This window comes from Neospora caninum, chromosome XI (genome assembly GCF_000208865.1).
Source record: "Neospora caninum Liverpool complete genome, chromosome XI".
Taxonomy (NCBI): Eukaryota; Apicomplexa; class Conoidasida; order Eucoccidiorida; family Sarcocystidae; genus Neospora; species Neospora caninum.
Genome location: NC_018397.1, coordinates 309,440 through 321,255, shown reverse-complemented (window position 1 = coordinate 321,255; position 11,816 = coordinate 309,440). Strand labels below are relative to the sequence as shown.

Genomic DNA, 11,816 nt, shown 5'->3' with positions numbered 1-11,816 from the left:
GGGGGGGGGGGGGACGTCAGTCGCAAGAGGCAACGCCCCATCGTCTCCGAGGCGTCAGAAAGTGTGGGGAGTCGGACTACCGCGGCGGCCCCTGGAGGGCTTTTCTTTCGTTTTGCATCTTGCTCACCTGTTGCTGGTTTCCGACAAAGAGCGGAAGCGACGCATCGATGCACTTTTTTAGATGGCCGGGATTGACGGCTGCGTTCCAGTCTCCCGAAAGGAGACGGAAGGCCAGGCTGAGGTAGGCGTTGAAAAGCGGCCGATGTGGAACCACGCTCGGCCCGCGAGGAAAGAACTTGGCAACTAGCTGTCGCTTCTCAAGCGCCGCGCAAGCAGACGAAGCCTCGGAGCCCCAGTCGCTTCGGGGCCTGCCGAAAAACTGACAAAACATGCACGTGCACTGCGAGATGTAAAGAGATACGTATGCATCGACGGAAAAAGCGTAAAAAGCGGAGAGACAGACGTGTGTGGAGATATAGACAGACCGAGTGCATTAAAGATACACAGTTAGATTACACACATATATAAATATATGGGTACATATGTATGTATATATATATATATATACGTATATATATGTTATATGTATAGATAGAGAGCGGGAAAGGAAACAGAGGCAGAGATAGACAGAAAACACGTGCATGTACGTAGAGATGCGGATGGATAAAGGGCTAGGAAGCCAGCTGCGGAGACCAGGGACGCACGTGTGAAACCCTCCGCGGTTTTGCATGCATACCTTGAGGTGATATAAATAAGCCGATAGGTGTAGCGAAACCATATGCACATACATATGAAGATATAGATATATATAAGCGTATGTAGAAAAAACAACGGCGCCAGTTGCATGCATGCGCTTGTCGCATGCGCCTTGTAGGTCGCGTCCATCGACAGGTCAGAGAGAGGAGCCGACTGAGGGCGCGTTTTGTGGCAGCCTGAGGTTCGCAGAGAGGATCTCACCTTGGCGAAAAAGAACAGCGAGAGCGTGAGGTCGTGTGCGGAAACAAGGAGACGAATGACCGCATTCATGTAGCACGTGTTTCCCAGATTCTTCAGCCCGCTACGCCCCGCTGCGCTTCGCTCTGTGCATGCGAAATGCGAAACGAAGGCGCGCCGAGGACGGAAAGACGCGCTGAGGCCCCTGTAGCCAGAAAGAGAGGAAGGCGAGGGAGGCGCACAGACGGGAGAAGACGCGGAAGCAGAGAGACGACACTGAGCGTCAGAAGCAGACGGCGCAAGGAGAGAAGAAACCGAAGCCTGCGAGGAAGAGGAAGAGAGAGAAGAGGACGGAACCGAAGATTGCGAGGAAGAGGCAGAGAGAGAAGCGGAAGAGAGAGAAGATGAGCAGCTCTCATTGGAGTGTCTCTCGTTCTTGTCACTGTTACAAACTGGAGGCACGTGTTCATCTCCACTGTCAATTACCAGGATGTTGCACTTCCTGTCTAGAGAAGATTCACCCTCGGTTCGACTTGGTCCCTTGTGGGCTTTCGTTCCTCTCTCCTGCCTGTCGCCTCCGCACCCTGGACGCTCGCCTTGGGGGCGAAGCTCTGCAGTGTCCTGGAGGGCGAGGCTGCTTACGTCCGCCTTAACCGGAATCTCAGAGCTTGGAGAAGAACATGTGAACACAGAAGAGACAGGGTAGCAAGGAGACGAAGAAGAGGACGAAGAAGAGGGAAATTGAGCTGTCGAGGAAGACGAAAAGGGTGAAAGCAGTGGAGATGCAGTACTTGGTCGCGTTCGCTTCTTTTCTGGAAAGCGTGGCGCAGAGACAGGCAAAGACAAGAGGAGCCGCGGAGCGTTGCGGAAGAGCGAACAGAGGCGGCCCGTTTCTCACACGAGTCACGACTCGCCACGTTTGTGCGACAAACTGGACGATTCGCTGCCAAGGCCGCGTGGAAGAACAGGAGATTCTGTTTGTCGGTTTTTCATCCCGCCCTCTGACCTTGACAAAGCTTCGCGAAAACAGGAGAGAGAGCGTGAAAACGAGAAAACGAGAACACCAAAGAGGAAACTCAAGTCGAGACGCGGGTATCCCTCAGTCAGGATTGTAAGCTTCTTCTGGCGAGGCCCCGCGACTTTCTTCTCCTTTGCGAAGCACTCAACCCAGAATGTGGGCGGCGATTTTCCAACTCCGCAGCCAAGACGAGAAAGAAAACGATTTGAAGAGAAAGACCCGGAGGCGCATCTGATACACCAGGCATGACATCGCAACAGCCTACCTGGGGAGGCTGGTGCGTCCTCTGCGTCGTCTCCATCCGAAGGCGAGGGGCGCAAGAGCTTCCTCTTCCTCGCTCCCCGGCCGCCCGTCTCTCCTCGTCTATCTCCCTCTTCTCCCTCGGTCTTTTCGCGTCCGCTCTCGCCTTCTGTCGCCTCTGTTTCACCCCCCACCACAGGAAAAATCTCAACAACGCTACACACTTCCTCATCGTTATCCGAGCACGAATAGGAAGAAGAGGAAGAAGATGAAGTGGAAGAAGATGATGAAGAGGAAGAAGATGATGAAGAGGAAGAATATGATGAAGAGGAAGAAGATGATGAAGAGGAAGAAGATGATGAAGAGGAAGAAGATGATGAAGAGGAAGAAGATGATGAAGAGGAAGGAAAGGATGGAGAAAAAGAAGAGGATGAAGAAAAAGAAGATGGAGGACGCCGTGTGAGGGTGAGGATTTTGTCGGCGGCAGCATCCGAGGCACAGAGGAGCTGGAGTTTGAAATCGAGGTTACAGAGCATGACGCTGTTGGGAGGCAGGAAGGCCAGAAAATGCACGCATTGCTCGTCTGCCCAGAACTCCTGAAGCGATTCACACGAGAAGCGCAGAGAAGGCCGAACGGAAAAGTTTTCACGAGAGCGCGGGAAAAGAGCGGAAGACACGAAAACGCCTTGCCCACAAAGACAGCGACACCCGGAGGGACGTGGAATTTAAAAACAGACGGGAAGCACGCAGGAGGAGAGTGCGAAGAAGCGAACGAGGCGAGTGTGTTGAGTCGCGAGAGAAAAAAGGCAGCGGAGATCCTAGTTCGCATTCCTCGGGAACCGCACGGGTGCGCTTCCTCTCCTTTTTACCTCTGAGCGTGGCATGGGGCTGGCTGAGGGTTTTTTTAGCCTTTTTCGGAAGTTCGGGTGTGAAAGACGCATGCAAAGACGCCTTTTCCTTACCTTCAAGTGAAGTTCGCGAGTCGGTGTAATGCCGTCCAGAGAAGGCCCCTTCAACTTTCCTCGAAGAAGAAGCAAACGATGCTCGCCGCCTCTCGGTTCCCATTCGTCACCCGTTCCCTCACTCAGTTCTTCTTTCGCATCCTCGCCTTGGTCTCTGTCCGCTTCGTGTTTTCCGTCTTCTTCACTCCTCGCCTTTCTCCCTTCGCCTTCTGGCTGCTGAGGAGAGCAGCGCGGCGCCTTCAGCCGTCGGCGCCATATGCGTGCCAAGACCGTCGCCTCGCGCCCGACAGCGAAGGAAGAGAAAGAAGAGGAAGAGGAAGAGAAGAGGGGTTTTTCTCTGTGTCCTGAAGTTCTCCACGGCAGGCAGTTCGCGTTCTCCTCAGCGGGGCCGAGGACGATGAAGTCGTCGCTTTCTTCCATCTCGAAGAAGCAATGCGTGAAGACAGACGCACAGGCGCCGGCAGCATTGAGAAGAGACAACAGAAGAGAGCGAGGAGATGGAAGGAAAAGGAAAAACGCGAGATGAGGCAAGAGAACGGAAAGCCAGGAGCAGAAAAGACCGACGCTTCCCCAGGTTCCTTTAAAAGGCTGAGAGAGAGAGAGACACGAGAAGCGTGCACCGAGAGCGGAAGGCGGGAACGCGGGACAGTGAGAAGAACAGGGAAGCGCACAAGAGACGGAAGAGAAGAGACGAAAGAGAAAAGAGAGAAGAGACGGAGAAATGAGAAAGAAGGAGAGAACGAGAGAAGAAGAGAAGGAGACAGTAAAGGAAAAACGCGGGAGGAACCAGGTTGGAAAAAGGGGGGCTGGCAAGACAACCCCCCGGGAAAGTCGGCGGCCGTTTCAATCGGGTGGTGTGCAGTCCTCGGGAGAAAAGGAAAACTTAGTGAAGACTAGAAAGAAGAGAGAACACCGGAAAGACAACACAAAGATACAGGAAGAACGAAGAGCGGGAGATGCGGAAAGAAGAGTTTGTGGCCCACTCAAAGGCCGCTTTTCCGATTTGAAAACCGAGACGAGCGTTGCAGGAGATGCAAGCACCCACGGGTCGCATCCCGCCTCGAAACGACAGCAACCTGCTTCCATCGTTTTCCTTTTCTCTTTGCTTTATTTTCGGTTTCCGCACTTGAGAAACAGGCAATGTAAAGAGGGCCATACGTCCTAGGAGGGCGATATGTGCGTGGCCGCGACACACAATCTCCCTCTTCGCCAGCGGTCTGCTGAGACGTCTGGCCCCCCCCCCCCCTGCCCCCCGTTTTTCTCCGCTTTTCTTCTCCCTCTTTTCTCTCTCTTTCTCTTTCTGTCTCTCTCCTTTTCCATGGTCACCTTCTGTGGTGTAATCTAGTGTACAAAAATATTTTTCGAGCAAAGAAAGGAACGTCAGGCATCACAAACTCGACGTGCCCGTCGAAGAAGAGAGTGTGCGTCACAGAACCTGGCCCTTTCCTCTCCTTGCATCCCTTTTCTTTCTGCTTGTTCTCATTCTCGGTCTTGCGCTCTTTTCTTCCGTGTTCCTTTTTTTCTCGCTCTGCTATGCCTTGTCCTTTCGCTCTCCTGTATCTTTTGCTTTTTGACCGCTCACGGCAGATCCACAGGAAACACACGTCGAAACAGAGCAGTATTTGGCAGCAAAAACGGGTCTCCGCCGCAGTCCTTCGCGGCCTTTCTCTCCGGATTTTCTCTCTCGCATGAACAGGAAAATGGATGTCTCTCTCACCACTTCCGCACAGGACTCACACGACCTGTCTCCTCACCCCTCCTCTCAGAATGATGAGTGCCCGTTCGTCTCTCCGGCACCCCGTTCGTCTCTCTCTTCCCCTCTCTCTTCTTCCTCTCCTCTCCCTTCTTCCTCTCTCTCTTCTTCCTCTCTCTCTTCTTCCTCTCCTCTCTCTTCTTCCTCTCTCTCTTCTTCCTCTCCTCTCTCTTCTTCCTCTCTCTCTTCTTCGTCTTCTTCCACGCCCAGTTCCTCGTGCACTGGAGAGGCAAGCCGGGCAAAAGGTGACTTGACTGCGAAGGCTGAAGATCTCGAGCACGCCCCCGTCCTGCTGGTGCTTGTTCTCTCTGAGGAGCTCTGCAGCGGAGACGGAGCGGGGAGAGAGAGGGAGACAGCTGCGGGGCGGGCGGCCGAGCAAGGCGAAGCACAGAGGACAGGAGACGCGACAGAGGCGGAAAGCGAAGCGATCGGGAAGGACGGCGAACCCGAGCAGGCGTTTCACTTTTCGGAGCCGCCAGCCCATCGTTTCCTCCGTGATCTCCTCCATCGACTCGGCACGCCTCTAGAAGAGCGACGCGAAAAACCGAGGTCTGGGCACTCCAGCTCCACCTTCATAGAGTCGCCCTTCCAGGGGGTGATCATGCAGACAAAGTACTACGACGCGCCTGTTCGTGTGGTGTGTCAGTGCCTCTCCCGTGGAGCCTCGCCTCCACGCTGCTTTGCCGATCGAGACGCTGTCTCTTCTGTCTCTTGCAAAGGTCGGGGGCCTCTCAAAGATGGCCAGCAACGCGCTCTGTTCCATGCATCGGGTGCGACGCCTTCGACGCTGTCTCAGCCCTCTTCGCCTTCTTCGCTGTCTTCAGTCTCGCCTTCTTCCTCCTCGCTGCCCGCTTCTGTCTCTTCTCCGACCTCGGCCTTTGCTTTTCTTCGCGCCTCGACTATCACTTCTCCGCAGGCTGTCTTCGAGCCTGCCGTCGAGCTCGCGGCTCCGCCCGAGGCGCTTCTCGTCCTCTGCACTTCTCTGCTCGCAGCGGAGCTGACGGGGAGGAGCGAAAAGAAGCGACAGCCGGACGCTCGAGAGCATACACAGGCTGCGTGGCCTTCAGAAGTGCGCCTGGAAGAAGACGAGACGGCAGAGCTTCCCCTGCCAGGCTGTCTCCGACTACCTCCGTTCCGTCTGAACGCCCCGGCAGGCGACGCCGGAAAAGGCAGGGGTAAGCCGAAACCGAAACTCTTCACGGAACTCAAAACGCATGCATATGCATAGGCCGTCTCGTCTTCAGTTCTGCCGCCGGACCATGTGTGCCTCAGTGTGAGTCTGCAAAAGGAGTTCTGCGTACACATGCAAAGATACAAAGATTTACGTTCGAAACTCCTGATACAAAGTACGCACGGAGACGCATACCACGGCCACCCAAGCGTATATATCTAAATACAGTATGGATGTGTATATGATATACCTTGCAGCGTTCGGCGTGTTCCCCACGACTGTGGCGTTTTCTTCCTGAGACTTTCTGCTGCATCTCTGTTCAGACGTATCGAGCGCGCATGAATGGTTCCGCCGTCTGTCGGTCTAGAGCCGCACGGGAGCGCATTTGATTCGCAATGTGACCCCATGGGAGGCCCTCCCAGTCTCCGGGATGCCTCCGAGTGCGAGTCTGTCTCTGCGTCGGTCCTTGGTTTGTGTACAAAACACGTGTCTTTTCTTGGACCGCTGGCTTAGATTTTGATGGCTTTGTTTACACCGGAACCCATTTCTGCTGCGTTCGCGTGGTACGAGAACACTCAGCATCGCTGTGTTTTGTTCTCTGGACTGCTTAGGGACTCGCGAGACGCCTGCCGACGGCAGCCGAGACGCGGCATCTGCATGCCCGCGAGCGGACTTCTACACGCCCCTCGGCGACGAGACAGACTCAGAAGAGGCGACGGACGGCGAATGGCTGTCCCGCGTGCCCGTGAAGCTGTTTGCGGCTGTCGAGGCGCCAGAAGGCGATTCGCGCAGGTGTCTCCAGAGCGCGTCGCGAGTCTGCAAGCGCGGGGCCTGGCTGCCGGATGAAGAGGATCCTTCGGAGATCTTGTTCTTCGAAAACAACTGTCTCTTTGAACGGGTGTGTGTGCCCTGGCCGCGCCCGTCTTCCTCGCTGTCGTCCTGTGAGAAGCAATCCATCGCCGCTTCCGGGCCACCCTCGGGGCTTCCTCCCCGCCCTGTCTCTTCTTCCGTCTCATCTGCCTCATCTTCCGTCTCTTCTGCCTCTTCGGCCTCTCCCTCGTTTCGCCATTCAGCGACTGCTCATCCTTCTCTGTTGGGATCCCACGACGCGATGGCGCGTCTCGTCGACGCGCTACACTGTCACCTGTGGCCGAACTTGAAGCGTCGCGCGCCGACAAAACCGATCGCAGAACTCAAGAAGTCTCCCGCGGGGTTCTCGGCTTTCCGGATGGCGCCTTCGCCGTCCTGCGGCGTCGCTGGTCTGGGTCACGCGAAGCAGGCGAGTGGAGAGAAGACTGTCGAGATCTCAGAGCCGATGCAATGCGAAAATGGAGAGGTTTGCCGCCACCGGCTCAAATCCGGGCTGGGAGACGGGGAGGCGAGAAAAGAAGCGGTGGAGGAGGCGCACGAAGGAGAACGAGGAGTCGAAGAAGAGAGGGACCAGACCCAAAGTCGGACAGGACGTCGCAGTGGGGGAAACGCGGCAGAGGAAGGGCATAGAGATCGCGAGAAAGACGGCACCTCTTCTGTGGAAGTGAAGGCCGCGTCAGACGGAAAGCGAGAGAGTGAGAGGTCCGGGTTTCATGCCGAGAAAGGAGTCGAGGCCGCTTCCTGTGATGTCACCGCGGCGGGCGAGGCGAAAACCGGAAGAATGGGAAACGCGCGAAAGGCTCCAGGTGGAACCTCCAGAGAGAAAGAAAGCGAGGCAACAGATGTAGCACATTTGGACTCACTTGATGCTATGATCAAACAGCTGAGAGCAGCCCGAGTGGAAAGCCAGAACCTCCCCTTCGAAGAGCGGAGGGCGAGAGCTGAGGCCATGGCACTGAGACTTGCCAGCATGATCGGACTCTCGGAAGACGAAGATGATTAGACCTCGGAGGGGAGAGAGGCCACGTGAGACGGAAGTCGGTGGGCCCCATGTAAGGCGTCGTTGGGAGTGGGATACATTCACGGTTTTCGAGCTTTTTCGTAAGAACCACCAAAGGATGAGTTTTCTCGATTGATTCCTTTTGCCGCTTGCCATTTTCCGTGCTACAATCTTACACGCTGAACCACCCAGCGGAAGTAATCCTCTCGCATTCCTACAAAGTTTTGAGAGAAAAAGAAGGGTAGGACGCCGGCCATGGCCTAGACGAAGCCCACAAACGACGGCAACTTATCTTTTCCTGCGGAACACGCCTCGGGGCTTTACGCGGAAAACACGCGCTAGAGCGAAGAGACAGGTTTGAAGGCATTTCGGCGCTTTTCTTAGAGAGAAAAAGCACATCTCAATCGAGGGACAGTGTCTTTGCTTATCTCGGGGTGTCGGCCACCCAAGGCGTTTACGGACAGGCAAGAAGCTCTGTGAAGAACGGGAGACCCGTGCAGTATGTCTGGTCATTGAGTTTTTCCTCGCGACAGAGACAGTGACAATAGTTTTATGGGCGTTTTGTGAATAGCTGGATGCAGGCAAAATGCCGATCTCATCGTTCGCCGTTCACTGTCTGCCTTCCCCGCCCTCCCTCGTACTTGCCTATTCTCCGTCTGTTCCCGCGTCCTGGCCTTTTTTGTCCATCTCTCTGGAAACGGGCGAGGCAAATAGAACACCCCGATGAAATTCAGAGGCAGTCTCTCGCTAGCTGACAACAGTTTTCCACAAGCGTGCCCACACGAAGATAGCTGCTGGGGAGAAGCGTGGGGTCGCGTGCTATTGCAAAAGAGACATTTCATATCTTTGATGGCAGACGTCACAAGCTGCGTTCCACTCGCTGTCCATTCATGCTGACTTCTTTGATCCTGACCGGAAGTGTAGGCCGAATTTAATCCTCCACACGCGGCATGGGGAACGGCATTCCTGTTTTCCCTAAGGTCAGGGGAGAGAGAGCGACTTAGATTTGCTTGAGAACAATTTCTTTCCTCTTCATTTCGCAGCTCACGAGACAGTTGTTTATAGCGGTGCAATCGAAAACTGAATACACTCCTCTCTACGGGTCAATAACGGGTTCTCTTCCCACGCCAGTTTCACCCTCAAACCGAGAAACCGCTTCGACGCGTCATCGGAGGAGCGTACCGTAGCAAGAAGCTGCCTTCTGTGATGCTGTCCAGTGCCTAGTCTTTGTAGCCAGTCGCTACAACTGAGACGAGCAAACATTTAGATCGAACAACCCACCGTTATCATCCTGACTTGGCCGCCGACCGTCTGAAACTCCGTGTGCATGAACTCAGCAACTCGCGGCTTCCTAAGAGGGGGAAAACAGCAATTTGTCAGACGCTTTTCAAGAACCAAACACATTTTCCCGCTGTCAGCGGCATCCCATTTCGAAGCACGAGAACGCTCTGTTGTGCGACTGTTTCCCTGGCCCGGTAACCGGAACCCAGGCGGCGTGTGAGAGAGAAGGGAAGGTGAGCGGGTGAACCGTTGGCGACGCTCTGGAATACCCGTAGGATGCAGAGGCAAATGTGCCAAGAAAGAATGTCCAGTGACATGATGTTCTTTTTTCTGTGTCGTGCTCACGTCTAAGACGCCGCTCCTGTCGGTGCCTGCAACGGTGGGCGTTTTCGATACCACGCCTGGTAACTAACTCTCACTTCACGCACCCTTCTCCGGAGGGGCGAGGAGTGAGAAGCAGTCCAGGAGGCTTTCAAAGAAGCATTTTTGCTGGAACCTAATGGTTTATGGTGCAGCTTTTTGGCGCTAGAACGGCAGCCGAGGGGTATTTGGCTGCGCGTTAAATACTAGACTGCAGAGCTGTCTTCGGTGTGTTGCGATCATGTAGCCAGGCGCGCCCAGCATGCATCTGGCCACCGCCGGAGAGGCGAAACTGGCAGAACCGACGGCGGCAAAAAACGCTGCTTCACCGTTCGGATTCATTCGGTTCTCTTTTGGTGATCTGCGAGTGCCTGTTGTGTCTGCACTAGCCTGTTCGTTTTCGTGTTTCCGCTCACGTGTGCAGTCAGCTGATGGTTTTTTTTTTCCTCTCCCATGTGCAAAATCTCCGAGCCCGCGTGTAAGCTTGTCGCACGTCTTCTCGCAAACAGTAGACCACACAGCAGCGCTCCCTGACGGGGAAGAGGACGTGCTCTCAATTTTCTTCTTCTTGGCACAGTTTTCGTTTGTCTTTTGCTGTCGCCGTAGCAACGTGTTCGCGGTATATCGCTTTTGGAACTCCCCCGTCTGTTGTCTTGTGTGTACCGTTGCACTAGTCCCGGAGCGCCGTGATTTCTCGCTGGGCAGATACAGAAGGAACGCTCCAAGCGGTAGAGACCCTGAACGGACGCCACTGAACCCGACTGTGCGCGTCTTCTGCCTTCCCTGCTGCTATTCGAAACCGGGGGGCCGGAGCACCGGTCTGTCTTCGGTGCCGTCTCGTGTTGGATCTCTGTTCTACGGGCGTTTTTTCACCGTTTTTGTCCTGCTTTGTTGTTACTCTACGGTTCCGATCTTCTGTGGGTACTTTACAGAAAGGTCGGGCTTTGTTTCATGTGTATCGAATCGTGACGCCGGGGGTGATCCTCCTCCCGATTAGCGCCCTCCGACCTGGCACGGACGAACTAGCGTGATTATTTGTTTGGAATAGGCGGTGGGCATTTTTTCGTAGTATCGCCCTAAGAAGAGCGACTTCGCGGACACAGGGGGTGGCTTCCCGTCTTAAACCTACAACCGAGGGCTCGTTTCCCTACAGATTAGCACATTTTTCGCAATCGACCGGCTCCTTTCTGTCTTCGTTGTCTCGGTGTTCTGTCGACTTCCCTGGCACCGTCTCCGTGTAGCTGGCCTGTGTTCCATCTTCTGGCCGTTGCTGCGCGTCTGCACCGGCGCCGTTGCGCTTCGGTAGCTTTTTTTTCAAAAAACGTTTCCTGTGCCGGACAAAGGCGCCGGGACAGCGCAGGTTTCCAAAGGAAAGGAGCGGCTGCTTCCAGCGGCGTCTTTTTTGTCGCCAAAGCAGCTGTACATACACTACGCCACACCGCGCTCGGCCTGTCTTTCCGCCGTTCCTCGGGCATTCCTCCTGTCCGTTCGTTGGATCTGATTCCGAAGTAAGGCTCATACGACGCAGGACAGGCAACTGTCCGTCCCAAAAATTGATAATCGTTCTGTGTTGTCCAGCAGTCGCCCTGATGCTGGTTTCACGATGGACGCACAACACGGACGGTCGGTGGTCGGTGTAGTTACAAGGCATACTAGGATTTGAGTTTGTGGGTGCCTTTTTTTTTCTAGGCGTGTGCCGTGCCTCCCATCAGTTCCGCCTTAGAAAAACACGTGTGTGGACTCTTGAATATGATCCCGTTTCTGTGAAGGGACACACAGCCGTGTCCAGTACTGTGTTCGCTGTTTTTCCCAGATGACGTACACGTAGTACTTACTCTCTATCTGCGTGCCTCCACCCTGTCCACGGCTGCAGGCTTGTTTCTGACCAAGAGAAGTTTCCGTGTCAAGCAGTTGAAGGGACGAGATATTTTTGTGTGCTTGGAATGTCTCCTGTTCCACAGTGTGGTGCTGCCCCCGTGTGTGACAGCAGCGCCTACCGCTCTTTATCGAGCACGGAAGGTTTAAAATGGCTTCATGTCGTGCCGCTGTTTGGCGACCTTTTGCGTCAGCAACTGAGGCTGCAGGCCTCTGAGCTCACTGTGCATGCCCCCTCGCCTCCGCACCTTTGGCAGACACTGGCACTATCTTGTGTGTCAGCATTGGGAATTTGCCTCGTAATCGTGTGTGTGTGTGTGTAGCGTTGTGCTCTAAATCCGCCCCGTGTGTTT

General features: G+C 54.8%; 2 protein-coding genes across 2 annotated transcripts in view; one reads left to right on the top strand and one right to left on the bottom strand.

The window, feature by feature from the left end:
• The window catches only part of NCLIV_053520 (putative ubiquitin carboxyl-terminal hydrolase domain-containing protein), a gene marked incomplete at both ends in the record, with an annotated part of 6,873 nt that extends 3,300 nt beyond the window's left edge, over positions 1-3,573 (bottom strand). Inside the window, 4 exons of the mRNA XM_003884904.1 lie at positions 128-379; positions 958-1,745; positions 2,217-2,787; positions 3,154-3,573. Of these exons, the coding sequence (XP_003884953.1) occupies positions 128-379; positions 958-1,745; positions 2,217-2,787; positions 3,154-3,573 (2,031 nt within the window). The remainder of the gene's footprint in view (positions 1-127; positions 380-957; positions 1,746-2,216; positions 2,788-3,153) is intronic.
• Positions 3,574-5,507: 1,934 nt separating this feature from the next.
• NCLIV_053500 (conserved hypothetical protein) lies at positions 5,508-7,950 on the top strand (the record flags this gene model as incomplete). Its single annotated transcript, XM_003884903.1, has 2 exons — positions 5,508-6,081; positions 6,689-7,950. 2 exons carry the CDS (start codon positions 5,508-5,510, stop codon positions 7,948-7,950), a joined length of 1,836 nt encoding a protein of 611 aa, XP_003884952.1.
• Positions 7,951-11,816: the final 3,866 nt, after the last annotated feature.